The following is a 20,249-nucleotide window of genomic DNA, read 5'->3' as shown; positions in this document are numbered from 1 at the left end:
TGTATCTTTTGATTCTTTATCTACATATGATTTCTGGTTCCTTCAGTTGCCTTAATGAAACTATATAAGAATGATACAATCTCTGAATTACGAAGTGCCTTCTGTTTTGTTGATCCTGTCCTGGTTACCATTTTCTCATGTCTTAAGTTTCAGCTCTAGCTGCTCCCTAAAGTGATATATCTCACACCTTTTCTCTCTTTTGTAAAATATTTATTCATTTTATCTGCTTGAGTCCTAGTTGTAGCACACAGGCTCTCTACTTGTGGCACATGCGCTCAGTAGTTGTGGTGTGAGGGCTTAGCTGCTCCAGGGGATGTGTGGTGAATTCTTAACCACGAGACCACCAAGGAAGTCATTCACACTCTCTCTTAATCCTTCATGGATGCATATTTTCTGTTTTCCTGATCAAATGTTCTTTCACAAACTGCCCCCAATTTTGCTTTCACTTACTTCATTATTACTTGAACAGCCACAAAATTAGAAAGCTTGGAGTAGGTGCTTGGTGAGAGTTTTAGAGTATAGCCTTAATGAATAGGAACTTCCTAGGTTAAGACTAAATTTGTGTGGGGATTTTTTTGTTTGTTGTATTTATAGGTAGCTATTAATTTCTGGGAGCAGCCCCCCACACACACACACACTTAAGTGCTTTGGGATTTGTTGAAAAAATATTTGCAGAGAAAGGTATGGCATGCCTTTTTTTGTATTGTTAGCTCAGAATGGTCTAGCTCTGGAACATTTATAATGTAAGTAGAATTTAATATTTGGAAATGGTGTCTGTTGGTATTTAATTAGATTAAGTATTTGAGAAGAAAGCATGCAACCAACATGTGTGTTGGAGTTGGTGATAGTGACCTAATAAATTATTAAGAGCAATTTTATCAACTATGGGTTTTATCTTGTTAATCTGTCTTGTTTCTTGCCCTATTATGTTGCATCCTCTCCCCGCCCCGCCGCCCCCCCCCCCCCCCCCCCCCCACACCTTTTACTTTTGAATTGATGTTAGCCTCTTGAGTCAATTCAGTAACTTGGTCAGTTTTTCTACTTTGAGTTTGAGGAACCCAGTGTCAGAAACAGAGCAACTGTTAAATTCTTAGTAGATTTATCATAATGATTTAATTTTACTATTATCATACACAGTAACTTGTGACCAGACTTAAAAATTATATATCCAGAAGAAGAAAGGAAGACATAGAAGCCCAGAGTAAAATACATGCAGCAGAGCGCTAGAACCAGCATCTATAAAGCCATTCCTTTCCATGTTTATGCCCATGCCTTCACTTCATGAGGGTGGCAAATAGCTAAGGGTATCTTGAACTGAGCTTTTCCTTGCCTTTATAATAAGAAACTTATATCTTTGAGCGAAAAAAATTGAACCATGTACAGTAGTAAATTATTATAACTTGTAGCCATATTTCTGAATATACCCCCTTGAAAATCCTACCATTCCTCTTTCTTTAGCTTGTAACCTTTTGTATCCCCACTGATCAATATCAGAATGATCTTATGGTAGCAAATCTAACAGCTACATAATTCTTTGCCAGAGGCAGAGGATTTTGGAAATTACCTTCCCAAATCTGATTGATAAGGCCTGGTAAGGAAATGTAGTGATTATTATGTTGACATCAGCAAAGAGTAGGGTAATGGGATGCAGGTGAGTTCAAAAAGACAGATGTTAACACGTTACAAGTGAATTTTCTCCAGGATTCATTTCCAATTAGAAGTGTACCAATTATTTGTACCAGTTACCAAGTGTTCTTAAGGGTATAGTAATCTTTGCTTGCCTTGTAAAGTCACTGCTTTGAGTGCAAACATAAACATAAACCTAATGTATTAGAGATAACCACCATTGACCTTGAGGCTTGTTTAACATGGAGTCAGGCAAAAACTTAATATTTAATATATGTTTTCTGAGCTATCATTATGCAAACTAATTATCTTAGACCAGAGTTTAAGTATATTTCTATTAAAATAAAGCAGTTGATGTTAACATAGGTTGAATTTATTCTGTTTGCTTCTGTTTTGGAAAAAACTAGCAGATAAATAGGTAGTTTTGGTAAAATCATGCTTACCAGTGACACATAGATTGCCAGAGAGAATTTGGAAGGGTTTGGACTGATTAAGCCTCAGGGAAATTATGAATATAAATATAAACTTCACAATGGAGAGGAGAAAAAAATCCCACTGTCTGCAGTGATGAAATGAAGCTGACTGAAGAGGGCAAAAGACCCAAGAGGTAATACATTAGCAAATGTCAATGTGAATAAACCAGTGTATGATACGTCTAACTTAGCCTCACATTTAAGATTCTCTCTGTTTCAACCTCAAATGATCTTTCTAACCTTATTGTTCCCCTAAATAGATTCTTTGTGTGAGTCACTACTGTATTAACATTTCACTGAAAATGTCTTGAGCATTTTTCACCCATGTAACTTGTTTTATGCCATTTACTTTGTTTGGTCTCCTTCTCTTTCCATCTCTACCTTTAAATATCTTACCTGTCTCTGAGTTCTTCATTAAATCTTACTAATTGTCTCATTTAGATGGAACGTCTAAATTTCCTAAGTGTGTGTGTATCGAAGTATTTATTTGTTTTGTGTATGTGTTATTACTGATTTAGGGCTAAACTTGTGAAATTACTTCCCTTATCCTGTCAGATATGCCTGAGGGAAATCTCTGGACTCACCTTTATTAGCTCCAGAGAACTTAAAGTTTTATTTTGTCTCTTTAAATGTGCTCAAACTGTGCCAGGGTGTTTACTTAATATCATCATTTTTCTATAGTTTGGTAAAATTCTAAAGGAGGCTTTTTAAAAAATGACTTTCTAGAAACCTTATTAAAAATGAACATTGCTTTAAAATACAGTCAGCGTGTGTGTTTTTTGTAGGTAGTACTATTAAGGTTTTAGTTTTTTATAATTTTCTTTTAAAAATTGTTAGCAGTGTCTAACAAATGTAAAATTTTAAACTGAAAATCTATAGGTATAATTATGGTGATTAAAAAACCGTTTTTAGATTTTAAGGAAAAAATGCATGAATAGTTATGCATACCATATGCACTTTTATTTCGGTAGAAATTATGCTTTAATATTTGAAAATTGTAAGCCTTTCTAAGCATTATATCATTAATAGTATTTTATGGTTTTAAGTAGCCATTTCTCATGTTCTGAAATTGTCTGTTGATCAGAATACTAATGTCAGCAGAATTTGTATGTGTTGGTGGTGTAGTCTAACTTGCACTGTAGAGACCATACTCTGGTTGCATGTGGTTTGGTGAGATATGAGTGTATTAAAATGATGACCAAAATTAGTCTGAGTTGTACCTGTTTTCTCCACACAGCGCTCTCCCCATTCTAATACACAAACACATTCTTTTTTCTGTTTCTTCTCTCACCCCCAAGGGGTGGAAGCAACATATAGGAGAGGAAGATGGGAAAAGTTCAGAAAAGGAAATGAAAATGAACTTAATCTATTTTGTTAGCTCAGGGGAACTCTGATCAGTAAAGAGACTATGGAGTGTCCCTTCCCACCCCCTCAACAAGAAATCCAGTTTGCTAGCTATGAAAGTGATGACACCAGTAAACAGATACTAGACATTTTCCTGTAATGTCTAGAGTATTTGAAAATAAAAGAGGAATGTAGACCTCAAGGAATAGACCACTTGGAAAAACTGGAGATAGCACACTGGTAAGTAGAGAATAAAATGATTTGATTATAGAGTGGCCCTAACTGCTGGTTAATACTAAGCAAAAAAAAAAATGGTATTGAGTTTGGGTGGTGAGTCTTAAAGGTAATATTGCATTTAGAGTGAAGCAGAAGAATGAAAATATTTCAGGTCAGGAGACTATCCTCAGGAGAAGCAGTGAAAGCAAGAGGGCCAATATTTACATGAAGGAGTTCCTGAGATGCGCCAGCTCACAGTTGAAGAGGAGCAGTGTTAGGGCATGACTGGGAATGGGGTGTTCACAGACCTTAAATGCGACATGGAGCATTTGACTTGAGTGTCATGGTTATTAGTAGGCCATCATAGGAGCTACATATTTGAGGAAGCATAGGCAAGCCAGAGCAGAGCAAGGGGAGTCTTTAAGGAGTCTTTCAGTTATCTACTAATGAGATATTGAAGATTGAGTCTGGAAGTATTGAAGTCGAGGGAAACTTGGAAACAACCTGGAGAACTTGACGAATAGATGTATAGTTCAACCTTGTCATAGGCACTTGTAATAGTCCTTAAAGAGCAGTAAGGTGTAGCCCCGACTAGTGTATTGGAACATGTGTTTTTGCTGATAGGTTAATTAAAAAAAAAAAAAAAAAAATTCCCAGTATGTTAACCTATATAGAGAACTTGTTTTCTTTGTAGTTGTGTAACATTTCAAAGTAATAACTAAAGGCATGTATAAAATAAAACACATTTACCAAAGGTTGGGCAAAGGATGGAAATAGAAACTGAGATGGAGTAGGAAATATTTTTCCTGAAGGGTTGCTGTTGATGCTTTGTGTTTTCATTCTTCCCTTTCACATACATCCTTTCTTGGACTGTTTTTCTTCCTATCTTCTTTTTCTCCTTTGATCTTTCTATCCTTTGCTGCCTTCCACTTCCATCCTCCTCCTTTCCTGTATATGTCTCAGGCCTGCCTCGGTTTTTTGGGGGGTGGGGTGGGGTGTTTTTGGTTTTGTTTTTTTGAATTTTTACTGGACTATATAGTTTATAAGGTTGTGTCAATTTCAGCTGTACAGTGTGTGTGTGTGTGTGTGTGTGTACATATATCCATTCTTTACTGTCTGGATTTTTAATAGGACTTTATGAAGTATTTATTATTATTATAAATGCTTAAAATTGCACACATTTAACTATACATCTTTACATGTTATTTATAAAAATAAACAGAAATGTCACTTGGGTTGAGAAATAAAAAATTACTATCGCCCTGAAGTGTAAGTGAAAGTAGCTCAGTAGTGTCTGACTCTTTGTGACCTCCATGGAATTCTCCAGGCCAGAACACTGGAGTGGGTAGCCTTTCCCTTCTCCAGTGGATCTTCCCAACTCAGGATCAAACCCAGGTCTCTCCTGCATTGCAGGTGAATTCTTTACCAGCTGAGCCACAAGGGAAGCCCAAGAATACTGGAGTGGGTAGTCTATCCCTTCTCCAGCGGATCTTCCTGACCCAGAAGCTTCTACTATTGCCCTAGAAGCTTCCAGAAGCCCCTGAATTCCTGTTCCCAGTCACATCTTACCTTTTAATTGGTATCATTTACTGCCACAGTTATTCTCCTCCTAACCTTTTTATGCCTCTCCCCCAACATGTGAGTTGTGTTCCCCCAACATACACACACCCTCTCACAGGCACACACATACACACACATGCACTTGCTTGAGCACACAATCTGTTCTATTAGAAAAAGGTGCCTCTAGACATGACCAAGAGAATACAGAGGCTGAAACTGCACCTCTTCTTATGAGAAAGGTTTGAGAAAAGTACAGAGACCTTCTTAGCAGTATGCAGATGAGTATCTTGAAGTCTGATTGAGAGGAGCAGGAAGCCACCTTTGAATAAGAAAGGTAATTTTCTTCGAATTTTTACATGAATTCTTTCATACCATGTCTTTGACTCCCCTCTTCTGTCTATACACACTAAATAGCAAAATACATAAATAACCCAACCCATTTGAAATCCCATGTAACACAGAGATGCTGAACTCCTTTTCAGGAAGAAATTATTTAGCCAGATGTAAAGGTATCTGATACCAGACCTATTGCCCCCACTCCTCACAATAAATATTACTGTTCAGGACCCTTAATATTGTAATAAATACATAGTTTTTCTGGAGGTGGAATAGATAGTATACAAGTCAAAATAAAGTTGCTTAAAGACATAGGGCATATTGTTTTGCTCTATTTTATGGTAGTATATTTTGAAGTTTTATGTAAAAGTTTGACTTTTATTTTGGAATTATCTAAGATTCCAGGTAGCCTCCTTTAAGATTAAATAAAAGCAATGAATAGTTGATTAAAAGCTTTGCAAAGCATTTATTAGCCTGTACTTGAAATAAGCCTTAAATCATGTAGAGAGATATAAAATGATGCCTAAAATACTGTGTATCTGATACTATATATCTGATACTAAAATTCAAATTAGACATTTTTCTTTGTCAAAATTTTAATTTCATTTTTAAGTACATAGTAACATTCATGTGATCAAATTAAATGGTATAAAAAATGTATTCAGTGAAAAGTGTTCCTTCTTCATCCTTGTATTAAGTTCTACTGGTCATTAAGACTTTTTGTGATAAAATGTGAATTTGGGGTAAAAATACATCAAGTGACAGAATAGAGAGCCCAGAAACAGATCAAGATGTTTGATGAGGACATTTGATTTAGAGCAATGTGGCTCTGTAGAGCTGTGGTAAGGATGGTCTTTTCTATGTATGATGTAGGGGCTATCGAATATTTGTATAGAAAAAGATGAAAACGTTATATAAAAAATAAAGTATAGATGGATTGCAAACCTAAATATGAAAGAAATAAAAAGTTTTAAAAAAGAAGACTTCATTTTATGGAGTAGACTAGAAACAGGATTAATCTCCCTTAAAAACAAAACTATCCACCTGCTCTATTCTCTCTCTCTCAGGAAATTCCAGAAACAGTGAAATCAGTTATTAACATTGAGAATTTTATTAAGCCATAAAATGTTATTTGAATAATTAAGAATTAATTCAACTTATCTTCCTTTTTTTCTCTTTTTATATTATACACTTAACATAAAAAACCCAAGAACCCCTTCTCAGTCTTTTTTTTTTAAGCTATCCATTGACATCAGTTTTATAAAACTGGCATTTCCTTTAAAACAGAATTGCATAAAACAGAAATTTACTGTGTTACCATGAAAAAATTCATGTAATTGTTAAAAAGTAAAGATATCTTTTGTCTATGTTCTTTCAGGGCAATTAAAGCATTTCAGGAGGTGCTTTATGTTGATCCCAGCTTTTGTCGAGCCAAGGAAATTCATTTACGGCTTGGGCTTATGTTCAAAGTGAACACAGACTATGAGTCTAGTTTAAAGGTAGGTTGTTGGGTTTTATCAAAGATACAGTGTTTCATTTTTTGTGCTTTTGAGGGGGGTTGTCAAATATTAGAACATTGAGAAATGTTGGAATTTGTATTGGTACTTCAAAAGAAAATTTGAAAATTTAGATGAAGGAACTTTTATCAGCCATGAACTGGAAGATGCATATGTTTGGGTTTCGGAGTACATTATGCTAAGACATAAGCAAGTAATTATATCAGTAAACTTCTTTTCTTTTTAAAGTTTGAATTGTGGTCCGTCATCAGGAAAGGGCGAAGGTTTCAACGTCGATTTGAACACCTGAATCACTCCACTGTTAGTGATGGGTCAGAACCAGCTGCTCAGTGATTCTGTATCTGTGACCCCATCTTTTGACCATTTACTTGTATGGGTCTCACTAGGTGTCACTAGGCCAACAGAGCATGTCCCATATCTTAAATTATTTTAAAAAAGGGTGTTCTTCGGTAGTCATTTCAACTGCTAGTTTGTGAGTATAAACATTGTTGGGCAAAATAGCACATCATTGCTTAAATATTACATTTCTCAAGTTTTTCATTTGAGTTTCCTGTGCTATTTATGCCATGACTAGGTGTTACTGGGCTTTTCATGAAAATAGTGCTTCCCTGCTTGACAAAAGTATTGATTTTTGAAAGGATTAGAAGTTCTAGGAAAAGCTTAATTTTTTGTGAGTTTACGGCTGTGATGGTTGCCATGTTCTAAATATCTCCATTGTATGCTGTCTTCATGCTGAAGGGTCAGGAGGGAGATAAAAAAAGATAATGCTTTACAGTAGGTTGTAATTTGAATTCACTAATAAGGAACTACTGAAATTTTAAAAAAGTACTTAGGAATGCCTAATTGCTCTAGAGTTGTAAAGTAGACACTTTCACAAATACCGTTTCTGTCTTCCATGAGTTTATACAGAATAGTGCTGTTGGTATGAAAGAGAGGTATACACCCCAAAACACTAAAGTAAGTAGATTGTGAAAATATTCAGATCACACATTTGTCAAAGGTGAGTACAGTTTGAGGAATAGGCCCTAGGGCAAATGTAAGTAATGTGGAGAAGTTGATCAGTTTTCCTCAAGCTTAAAGCAGCCTGTCTCAAACTGTATTTTGGCATGTGAGTGGACTTGAAACACCTTGCATATTTTGACCTCCTGTTGGACAGTCGCAGTGTATACTAGCAAATCAGATTTTATGGTGGCTCCAGGTTGGTTTCCAGGTGTGATCAAAGTGAAATGATTTCTTTTTCATATTTCATAAAGAAAAGCATTATATGGTAATGGTATAGGTGCTTAGTGTAGTGCCGGCATATAGTAAGTACTCAGTAAATACCTGATTTATTGTGTTGTAGAGGACAAAGATCCTTACTTTTTGTTGATCATTTCAAGAACACTTTGCATCTCATTGGCCAAAATTAGACCACATGGCCATTTTCAGTGATTCCTTATCAAAGATTTGGTTATTCTGTTCTATTCTTTGGATCAGTTATGTCCTGTTTTGAGCAGAGCTCAATTTCCTAAGCATGCTTTTCCTATCAAATAGAAGAGTGAGGGGTGGGTAAAAAAGAGTGTTTTTATATGGGGGTAGTGCATACAATCTGTCCATTACAGATCTAGTCTTTTCTGCCTCATTTTCTTTCCCTCTCAGGGATAGAGATACAACATATACAGTATGTTTTAGATGGTAAAATATTTAAATAAAATGCAGTTTATTTTCATAATAGATTCCTGCTTTTCACCCACACATGAAATGCATTCCAGGGCCTCCTGTTTTATTTCTATCTCTGGTAATAACTTTTCTCCCAAAATGTACTTTTGAAACAGATTCATTCTGTTTTGGTACCATGTAAATAGCTCTCAGAGCAAGCAAATTTGGTTTTAAAATTTGACCCTGCCACTAAACTAATTGTGTGACTTGGGCAATGTGCCTAACTTTTCTGATCCTCTTTCTGTCTGTGTGTGTGTGCTTAGTTGCTCACTTGTGTCCCACTCTTGCAACCCCACAGATTATAGCCTGCCAGGTTCTCCTGTCCATGGGATTCTCCAGGCAAGAATACTGGAGTGGGTTGCCATTTCGTTCTCCAGGGGATCTTCCCGACCCAGGAATCGAACCCGGGTCTCCTGCATTGCAGGCAGATTCTTTACCGACTGAGGTACCAGGGAATCCCCTTTCAGTCTGTAGAACTGGAATAACTACCTACTCCACAAGATTGTCACAAAGATTAAACAATATATATATCAAAGTCTCTGTTAAATAAGTTTTTTTAGCCCTTCTTTTTTAGTTCTCAGTTTTACCATATCTAAAACTCTGATTTGGGGCCAGTATTAGATATTGTTTGTATGAAATCCATTTTCTTGTCCTAAATTTTAATACTTGTATTTTTGACATACTGCCCACCCTCAGAAATATGAAGTTAATGCCCACCTTACTTTTCAACTAGTGGTGTTATTTTTCCATTAAATTGGTCAGTAAAGATTTCACATGTTTAGTTGAGTGATGGAGGTACCTATTCTTAGTTTATTAACTAGTTTAGTAATATCTGAACCAGAGTCCATTTAAGGGTGACATTTCTACATGATACTGTATGGCTTTTCTGCTTCATATAATACACCCTCAGGTGGGAGTAGTTGCCTATTTACCTCCATATAATTAATTCAGAATTTTATTTCATTATTTTTTAATGATATTAATGATAATTGCTTACATTTGTTATGTATTTGAGGCAGTGTGCTATTGCTGCATCAGAAAAGCATGCCAGTTTAGACAAGTAGTTTTATATGATGCTTCTAATTTTTACACCTTGGCAGAGTATTAAAATTATTTCCTTCATATGGAGCTAATAAATGCAAAATAGGATGTAATATCACCCATATTCTTTGGTCAGTTAATGCATCTATTTTAATTTAACGAATTTCATATAAAAATTCTCCCTGATATTTAGATATTTAAGTTCCCCTGAAATAATGGCAGCATTCAATATTTTTTTTAAAGGTAGATAAAGAAGGTGGCTTTTTTTTATGGGAACTTGTGGATTGTTGACTGGAATACCAGTGTAAGTCCCCTTATAATTTGATATTTGAAGATGATAAGTGCAGATTGAAGGGAATAATATGAAGGGATTAAGAAGATGAGAATTGAAAGAGGAGATTCAAAGGAAATGGGTTGAACTCAAATGAGACTTGTGTGTTAGCTTGGCATTACAACAGGTGCTTCGTGTTTCTTGAATGGATAGCTTAATAAAATGAAAGAGGCAATAAAATGACAAAATGCCTCTCATGAGATTGGCTGGAAACATTGGGGAGAAAAGATGAGGCTGATTGTATTTGTCATCTTCTACACAAACTGACAGTGCAGTTTTCTCTAGATGCCCCCTGTTCACCAGTTCGTTCTGCTGTCTCCCTTCTATTATCATACCTCACATGAAGCTTCTGAGTGAAATAGCATTTTACGTTTTTTTTAAAAAACACTCTTCTCCAGAAACTGCTTCATTTCCAGGTATCTGATTTGATATCATACTTCAGACTCAGGAATTTTGTTTTTTTTTTCTTATTCCAAGAAATTAAGGCAGAAAGAATGAGTAAAGGCATGATGATGTGTATTTCCTTTTAGAAACCACTTTTGGAATCTGTGAAATACCTCCTGTCTTTTACTATTCTACTCATATAAATCATTTCCTTCATTTAATTGAGATACTATGAATTATAAAAATATTTGCTCAGAATTTCAATACCAGCTATTAAATTAATTTTAATCAGGCCTTAAGTTTCTAAGATATATCTGTAGTATTTTTTGTTGAAGCTTTAACTGCATATTTTTATTCATTCAGTTGTCTAAAGATAATAAAAGTTGCTGTTATTTCTCTATACCCACTCCTGGCCTGCTTCCTTTATTTGTTAAATAACTTAACTCTTCTTATTGGCACTTTGAAAATTTTAGGCTTTTAAAATTTTAAAACTTTTTTTATTGAGATAGAATTGACATACAACTTTGAGTAAGTTTAATTTGTACAATGTGTGCTTCAGTAATATGTGAACTGTGAACTTCCTGATGTTCAGGCTGGTTTTAGAAAAGGCAGAGGAACCAGAGATCAAATTGCCAACATCCACTGGATCATCAAAAAAGCAAGAGAGTTCCAGAAAAACATCTATTTCTGCTTTATTGACTATGCCAAAGTCTTTGACTGTGTGGATCACAATAAACTGTGGAAAATTCTTCAAGAGATGGGAATACCAGACCACCTGATCTGCCTCTTGAGAAATTTGTATGCAGGTCAGGAAGCACCAGTTAGAACTGGACATGGAACAACAGACTGGTTCCAAATAGGAAAAGGAGTCCGTCAAGGCTGTATATTGTCACCCTGTTTATTTAACTTATATACAGAGTACATCATGAGAAATGCTGACTGGAAGAAACACAAACTGGAATCAAGGTTGCCGGGAGAAATATCAGTAACCTCAGATATGCAGATGACACCACCCTTATGGCAGAAAGTGAAGAGGAACTAAAAAGCTTCTTGATGAAGGTGAAAGTGGAGAGTGAAAAAGTTGGCTTAAAGCTGAACATTCAGAAAACGAAGATCATGGCATCCAGTCCCATCACTTCATGGGAAATAGATGGGGAAACAGTGTCAGACTTTATTTTTCTGGGCTCCAAAATCACTGCAGATGGTGACTGCAGCCATGAAATTAAAAGACGCTTACTCCTTGGAAGGAAAGTTATGACCAACGTAGATAGCATATTCAAAAGCAGAGACATTACTTTGCCAACAACGGTTCGTCTAGTCAACGCTATGGTTTTTCCTGTGATCATGTATGGATGTGAGAGTTGGATTGTGAAGAAGGCTGAGTGCCGAAGAATTGATGCTTTTGAACTGTGGTGTTGGAGAAGACTCTTGAGAGTCCCTTGGACTGCAAGGAGATCCAGCTAGTCCATTCTGAAGGAGATCAGCCCTGGGATTTCTTTGGAAGGAATGATGCTAAAGCTGAAACTCCAGTACTTTGGCCACTTCATACGAAGAGTTAACGCATTGGAAAAGACTCTGATGCTGGGAGGGATTGGGGGCAGGAGGAGAAGGGGATGACAGAGGATGAGATGGCTGGATGGCATCACTGACTCGATGGACGTGAGTCTGAGTGAATTCCGGGAGTTGGTGATGGACAGGGAGGCCTGGCGTGCTGCGATTCATGCGGTCGCAAAGAGTCGGACACGACTGAGCGACTGATCTGATCTGATATCATCACCATACCATATATCACCATCACCATATATCATCACCACCAATTTGACACATTATCATCATCACCATAGCATTTCCTAATAACATCTCTGTCATGCCAGATAATTATCTTTTTTTTGTATGTGAGAACAGTTAAGATCTAGTCTCTTAGCTTCAAAATTTATAGTACAGTATCGTTGATACAGTAATCTCTATACTGTAATCTAGTTATCTGCTAGTTTCACATTTGTACCTTTCAACCACCCCAGTTCCCATTTTGGTAGTGGAATTTGGTTTCTCCTGAGTATAATGTCACTGTCTGGGCAGAGAATGGTCACTGCCCTTTGTCTTCTGTCCATTTTTCCTCATTTATGGACAGAAATCTTTTCCCTGCTCTTTCATTTTTCTACTGTTCATCAACTGTACTTTTTAATCTTTTCTGTGTATTATCTGGGGCTTTCCAGCTGGCGCTAGTGATAAAAAACCCGCATGCCAGTGCAGGAGACATAAGAGACAACAGGTTCTATCCCTGGGTCAGGAAGACCCCCTGGAGAAGGAAATGGCAACCCATTCCAGTATTCTTGCCTAGAGAATCCCATGGATAGAGGAGCCTGGTGGGCTACAGTCCATGGGGTTGCAGAGAGTCAGACACAACTGAAAGTGACTTAGCAGTTTAGCACTTTCTGTGTATTATCTGGTATGAGGTGATCTGCTCATTGGTTTATCTGTCCACTAATGCTTTCTCCACTTCAATCTGCCTGCCCAGTTTTATTTTTCCTTTTGGTATTTATTTCTGCCCTGAGTTCTATTACATACCTGTAAGTGCAAAGTAGTATAAATAGTAGAAGAACTTCAGTTCCTCAAATACATTTTTGAAAAGAACATGACTGCTCATAGATGTTCGGTAACCATCCTTTCTTGATACTGAGCAGTTGGGATTAGCCCAGGTTTCCTGTGTCAGGTTTCTCTCCTCAAATATATTTTAACTACAAGATGTCATTTCTAATCAAAAAACACTTTTTGGTGTTTATGGATGACTACTTAAATTTGTGGTTATAAATATTCAGTCTTCAAATGCAGCTTTATGAAACATTGAGTGTATTCAGTGTCACGATTTTTTAAGCTTATGTTTCTAAACAACATTTTACAATGCAAATTGTAACATTATCCTTTATAAAATATATATTATGTTAACTTTGTTATTTATGTGCGTGTTAGTCTTATTTTGATTTGAACACAGATTGTATACTAGATTTAAAGAACTTGAAAATTCAGTCAATACATATTCTGATTGTTTCTGTACATAGATTTGACATACGCTAGAACCAGTGTTTTAAAGTTTCTAATCAGTTGCATACCTGTAAAAAAGGAGAAATTTGAGAACTATGTTGGACACAGTTACAGGAAGAAAGGTGAGCAAGATCTGTAGAATAAATTGGTTCTCAGGATGGATGCATAGATGGATGAATAAAAGGTAACACATCCTAGAGATCTTAAGGAGTCTTAATAAAGAAGTTAACTTATTGACAAATAAGTGTGGGTAGAGAGTCCCCATTTATTGACTTGACTGACTTTTCTGTTAATAAAGCAGGGGATAAAGAAAACAACAGGTTTGGGGATTGGGAAATGAAAAGCCTCCAAATGGAAATGGGTCATTTGGGAGTATATTGAGTTGGAAGTACCTGAGGGATATCAGATGTTGGTATAGATGGAAGTCTGGAGCCAAAAAGAAGGGCTGGAAATTAGATTTTGAACATCTTCAGTATAGAATGTCTTTTGCCTTACTATTTTTGTGTGTGTGTGTGTGTGTGTGAAAGACAGTTTTGGAAGAGACCATATTGGTAAACTTGAAAGAAGGAGCCTCTTTTTTGAGTGAAGATTGCTAGGATTCATTAGCTATTAGTCATTGGTGCAGTAGAGTTCTTCCTTGAAAGTGTTATAATCTTGAATTACAAAGAGAACGCAAGAACTGAGTTTGGGAACTTTGAGGGAATCTCAGTCAGATCAACTTGGCCAGGCATCATGGCTCACAAATGCTACCGAAACTTACCAGTTTTAGTTTGGTATCTTATTTTCAGAGACCAAATTCCTAAAGTAATTACCATCGCATTCTAAGGCATTTTCCCTAGTTTTAGAAATGAAATTTGTTGGTTTTTTAATTCATACTTTCAGAATTCTGGCAATCTGTAAAAAAAAAAGAAAAAATAATTTGCCTTTGACCTGCAAGAGTACCTGACAAACCTTCCATTCTCCCACTTAAATGGTTCATAAATCCTTGTTTCATAAACGCTGTGTAAACAGACATTGTTTCCTCAGCTTGAAGGATCTCTTTTCTTCCCTCATCTATATCTTTTAGACTCTGCTATGGAATTGTCTTTTAAACTTTTATTAGAACATTAATTTCAGTGAGCCTTTTATTCAGTTGCGTAGTTGCTGACTCAGTGCTAAAGAATCTAACAATGCAGGAGATGCAGATTTGATCCCTGTGTTGGGAAGATCCCCTGGTGGAGGAAATGGCAACCCACCCCAATGTTCTTAACAGGTATAATCCCATGGACAGAGGAGCCTAGCGGCCTACAGTCCATGAGGTCCCAAAGAATTGGATGTAGCTGAGAACATACACACGCATAGTCATAACAGAGTGCTTGGTGTAGAGTAAAAATAGGTTGCAAACATTTTACTACTAAGAAGCAGCATTTGCTTTAATAGACAGCAGTATAGACTGAAGTAAGGCTTTTGGGGGTAAGCACACAATTTGCAAGTTTTAAGTATTGGCATTTAACCCTGACTGTGCCTTGGAATAAGTTGTAGGGGGTTTTATCTGGTTCATAGGGTATTGTTCTCAACCCATTGAATTAGAACATCTGAGATTGAATCTGGAATCCACACGTTGCTCCAAATTAATAATTTATACATACAACCATAACTTGTCAATAATGAAAAGTTATCTCACTGCTTATCTTCAGGTTTGGGAACATAGTTGAAGGGTTCTACAACTGAAAAGATGGTAAGATAATCACAGATTATTCAACTAGAAGTAAAACATTTTAAAAGGGAAATTAAGTCTTGAAATTGGTGTTTTATGTGTTAATTACATCAACTTTCATCTCTATCTGAAGGGGAAAATCTAGTTCCTTAGTCTATAGGAAGCAAAGTACTGAAAAGTTACTTTGAAATATTGAACAAGTCAAAAGCTTTTAAAGAAAAAGTTACTTTGGTGAGAACGATGTCAACAGAAATTGTAATGAATTGAACCTTGTATTAAATTGGACCAGAAAGGCTCTATTAAAAGGAACATTAGGAAAAAATGTTGTAGGTAAATCTTCTTGCTTTGAAATTAGTTTTCTGTAGAATGCTTTCTGCCTTGAGGTTTGGGATAGTCTTTGAACTGCAGAAGCTAATAAGTTGGGTGGTAACTATTTCACACAGCAGCAGTCAGTTTCAGTACTGCAGTATTTCAGTATGAGGTACATTTCCTAGCTCTTCCTATTGGTCAAGGATGGGTGCTAGGTATTTTACCATGTATCTTCAGGTTTGGGGCTGATTGTCATAGTTGATAGTTATTTGCTGACTTATGTGTTAAAAATACATCTATTTTGCATCCAGTTTAGACATTAGAAATGAAGTCATACCATCCCCACCCTAGTCTCTCATCTCCCTTTAGTTTACTCAAAGGTGTATCAGTGATTTTTGTTATGTGGGGTGGTTTTATGTGGCTGTTCTTAGTTTGTTAAACTCAGTTATTCTGTAAGTTTTTTCATTCTCACGCCTGTTTTTGAATATGTACAGTCTTGCAGAGTTAATTTTTGTGTATCATTGTGGTTTGGAAATGTTTGACATTTCATGATGTTTTGGGATTGAATTGGTGCATCAGTGACTTCATTGCTGATTTTAAGATCGATTAATAATTATGTAGTCCAGAACTTCTGCCCGATTTCATTACAGGACCTTCAGTATTGATAGATGAAATGTAGATTGGGCGATTTGAATTATGCATCTCTCTGCTCTTTGTGAGATTTGAGTGAAATAGTGAAAATAAAATATTGCCATCTTAAATGGTGTTTTCTTGGCCGGGCAGTTTGCATCTTTTAACTCTGTCTTTGTTGTTTTGTTGCTGGCTGACTTCTTTTGCAACCCCATGGACTATAGCCCGCCAGGCTCCTCTGTCTATGGGATTTTCCAGGCAAGAATATTGGAGTGGGTTGCCATTTCCTTCTTTCCCAATCCGGGGATTGAACCTGCATCTCCTGCATTGGCAGGCGGATTCTTTACCACTGAGCCACTAGAGAAGCCCCTGTCTTATCTAAGTATTAATGTTGGCAGGATAGATTAGACTTTGAAATGCAGTACAATCTGAATGTGTGGCTGCTGTGCCTCTTTTTATCTAGAGGAAAACAACTGGTTATAAAATATGCTTTGCTTTCATAGTACTCACTTTTTAAAATAGTCTGTTTTCTATTGCTATGGTGGCACACTAAAAGGATGTTTAAGGACATACAATCTGCTTTGTAGGTCAGGGGAGAATAAAAGCAGTTCTCAAAGTATTCAGATGTTGGTTTTTTTTTTTCCCATTCTGTAAATGATGGCAAATATTTTTTCACTTTTGATTGTCATTGTGTCCCTAGTATCTTCATTGTCCTGAGGACATTATAGGGTCTTGAAGTAGTCGTTGAATGGATTAAATATTTAAGGGTCATAGTCATCTCATTAGTAGCTTGCTCATTAAGAATATTACAACCTCTAAATATTGAGTACTGCAAATGTAGGCTACAGTAATTATGCATGCATATAACAGACATTTGTGAATAACTACTAGTTCATATGAAATTATGCCTTCTAATCTTTGTTTCATTGTAGTACTGGGTAACTGACATTAGTTTATTTTTGTTAACTGAGGGCTCTGGTTGACCAAGTGCAGTTTTGTTGATTCTATGTTGAAATACAGTACTAAAAGCTTGCTGATGACTCTCTCCCTTGATATAGAAAGTTTTAAGTTTCTTTCGGGCTTACATCTAGAAGTTGTCATTATATGTATCAGTTTTCAGTTTTTCCAGCAGTTGAAAAAAGACAATTCTTTAGGCATTTGGCTTGTGGATAGAAATGATGATTTTTAGAAAATTGTTTTGTACTTTTGGCTTTTGATTACTTTTAATGGTAAAAATTTGTGGAGGCTTGGAAATTTTGAATATGTATTTCTGGAAATATCTTTTAGAAGAATTCAGAGACTTAACCTTTTTTATTTGTTATTATTTGTTTATTTGTTTCTGACTGTACTGTTGCACGGGCTTTTCTCTAGTTGCCGTGAGCTGGGACTACCCTCTCATTGCAAGAGAAGAGGGCTTCTCTTGTTGCAGAGCACAGGCTGTAGGGCTCACAGGTTTCAGTAGTTGCTGCTCATGGACCCTCACTAGTTCTCTAGGGGATCTTCCTGACTCAGGGATCAGACCTGTGTTTCCTGCATTGCAGGTGGATTCTTTACCTGCTGAGCTATCAAGGAAGCCCCACCTTAAAAAATTTTTTTTTAAATATTCCATACTAACTATAGTACTGGTTTGCCTTTTCCTAATTATATAGCCAGTTCAGTGTTGATAAACTTGATGCCAGATCGCACCCCATTGGTTTTTTTGACTATATTGCACAGCATGTGGGATCTGAGTTCTCAGACCACAGATCAAACCTGAGGCCCGCTACGCTGGAAGCATAGTCTTAACTGGAGCAACAGAGAAGTCCCCATCACCCAATGTTCTTGATGATTTGCATTCTTAAAGATTAGCATTATGCCTTGAGTTTGACGTGTATTTTGTTTTTGTTTCTTTTTTTTTTGTCAAGGGGACAGGCTTATGCAATATTATTACAAGTGGATGCTGTAAGTTATTAGTGGTTTAATACTGCCTACACATATAATAGGGTATATATCCTAAAAGGGTAATTGCATTTGTTTTCTGTCGGTTGCAAGGATGTGTGCTAGATATTTTCTAATGTGGCTTCAGGTTTAGGGGTTGGTGATCATTATTGATAGTTGATATCTTAATATCTTAGTAGGTACATCTGTTTTGCATCTGGTTTAGATAACTAGAAATGAAACTATGAGGTCATGCCATCCCCACCCTAGTCCCTCATCTCCCTTTAGGTTTAGAAAACCAGTGGTTTTCTTTATGTGGGATGGTTTTGTATGGCTATTTGGTACATTCTTTGTGATACTTCAAATATTTTAACAGACTCTAATTATAATAATTATTGAAAAATCAGGGCAAATAGTTTTACCCTTTTCTCATGGTCATTTAAAAAAAAGTGTATATCATTTTGAGATAAGCAGTGGTATTTAATCCGTTAATACCATTGAACTTTTACTTTCAGTTTTTAAAATAATTATGTGTTCTATTTGAAGTGTTCAGTAACTAACACTTCCTATGTACTAGAAGACTTAAAAACCTGATTCTTTTTTCCATATAAATAGATTTACATAGGATGACTTGATATCAAGTTAATTCTTATGCCAAATCTCTTTCTCAACTGTTCAAAGAAAGTAATGCAGCAGTCTGTTTGTTCTCAGCAATAAATATTCAAAGTAATGCTAGTTGGTTGTATAATATGTTATATTTGCATAGCATAGTTTCATAATTATATTAAACCTTATATACCTGAAAAGTATCTTGTATGACTGATTTTTAGTGCGTTAATTTTCTCTCTTCTTGCAGCATTTTCAGTTAGCTTTGGTTGACTGTAATCCCTGCACTTTGTCCAATGCTGAAAGTAAGTATTATTAAGTACCATTGTTTTCTGCACGTATTCAGATCACTTCATGGCAGATAATAGTCATGAATCCTGTGTAACTTTTCCCCTGGAATTGTTGAATCTAACTATATTTGTTGCCATAACTATTTGTACAAATGGAACATGTGAGACCAGTTATTTATTGTGAACAGTGTGTGTCTAAAATAGATATGCTAGTGAACTGGGTTTGTTGAATTAAAATTATCTGTACTAGTGAACAGGATTGATTATTTGTATATTAATTACATTGTAGGTGACTTGGGGAGGTTAAAAACAGGATTGCCAGTCCTTTCAGAAATCTGAGTATACAAAGATTCATGTGTTAGTTTACTGATTCATACTTGGTGAATTAAAATTATTGGTAATGATGAGGATATACTTTGACTTTCTATTATAGTTTTAAACATCATACATAAAGATTGTGGTGAGATTTTTCAATTAATTAGAGTGTATAAAAATTGAATCATTCTTCATGAAAATTTCAGATAAATCAAAAGATTCTAGATTTTACAAAGTCAGTAGTTTGCTATAAGCGACTTCATTTTTTTTAAGCATATAGAAAGGAGTTTAGTGAAGAGTTAGTAGTCATAGTGGTAAAAATGCCTCCAAATGATTGACTCAGTGAAAAAACTGTAGAAATTTGAATATAACTTGCATATAAGATGAAATAAGATATCATATCAGATCAGTCGCTCAGTCGTGTCCGACTCTTTGCGACCCCATAAATCGCAGCACGCCAGGCCTCCCTGTCCATCACCAACTCCTGGAGTTCACTGAGACTCACGTCCATCTAGTCAGCGATGCCATCCAGCCATCTCATCCTCTGTTGTTCCGATTAAATCATTATCTAGACCAGACTAATTGTCTTATAATTCTACTAAATGCAATTTTCTGAGAAAACTTAAAAGAATTCTGTTTTCTTTAAATGAAACTTAGGATTTAGTACTGATCAGTGTATTTCCAGAACAAATGGTGGAAAGGTAACAAATGCAGCACTGTTTTCACTTCTAAGATGAGGTTAAATGAGAAAAAGGATTTAACTCATTAATATATTAATTTATGAAGTGTTCTTTTTTTTTAACTTATTTTTGTATCCTTAATTTTACATCCAAGTTATATAAACCATCTAAAATATAAACCCCTAAAATCCTTTTAAAATTATTTTATAGGAATAGGAAAAATCTGATTTTCATTTAA

The 20,249-nt window shown here is 35.8% G+C and overlaps 1 protein-coding gene across 9 annotated transcripts in view; it reads left to right on the top strand.

The window, feature by feature from the left end:
- KDM6A (lysine demethylase 6A) overlaps window positions 1-20,249 on the top strand; it is a 179,300-nt gene that overhangs the window by 86,002 nt on the left and 73,049 nt on the right. For 8 of the 9 annotated variants that reach the window (XM_070784831.1, XM_070784835.1, XM_019955824.2 and 5 more), the window contains 2 exons: window positions 6,934-7,054; window positions 18,977-19,031. In XM_070784831.1, coding sequence (XP_070640932.1) covers window positions 6,934-7,054; window positions 18,977-19,031 — 176 coding nt within the window. Of the gene's footprint in view, window positions 1-1,030; window positions 5,554-6,933; window positions 7,055-18,976; window positions 19,032-20,249 lie in introns of those variants that run through there. The other variant, XM_070784836.1, reaches the window with a different exon arrangement.

Source organism: Bos indicus, chromosome X (genome assembly GCF_029378745.1).
Source record: "Bos indicus isolate NIAB-ARS_2022 breed Sahiwal x Tharparkar chromosome X, NIAB-ARS_B.indTharparkar_mat_pri_1.0, whole genome shotgun sequence".
In the NCBI taxonomy this organism is placed as follows: domain Eukaryota; kingdom Metazoa; phylum Chordata; class Mammalia; order Artiodactyla; family Bovidae; genus Bos; species Bos indicus.
This window is presented reverse-complemented; position numbering and strand designations above follow the sequence as displayed.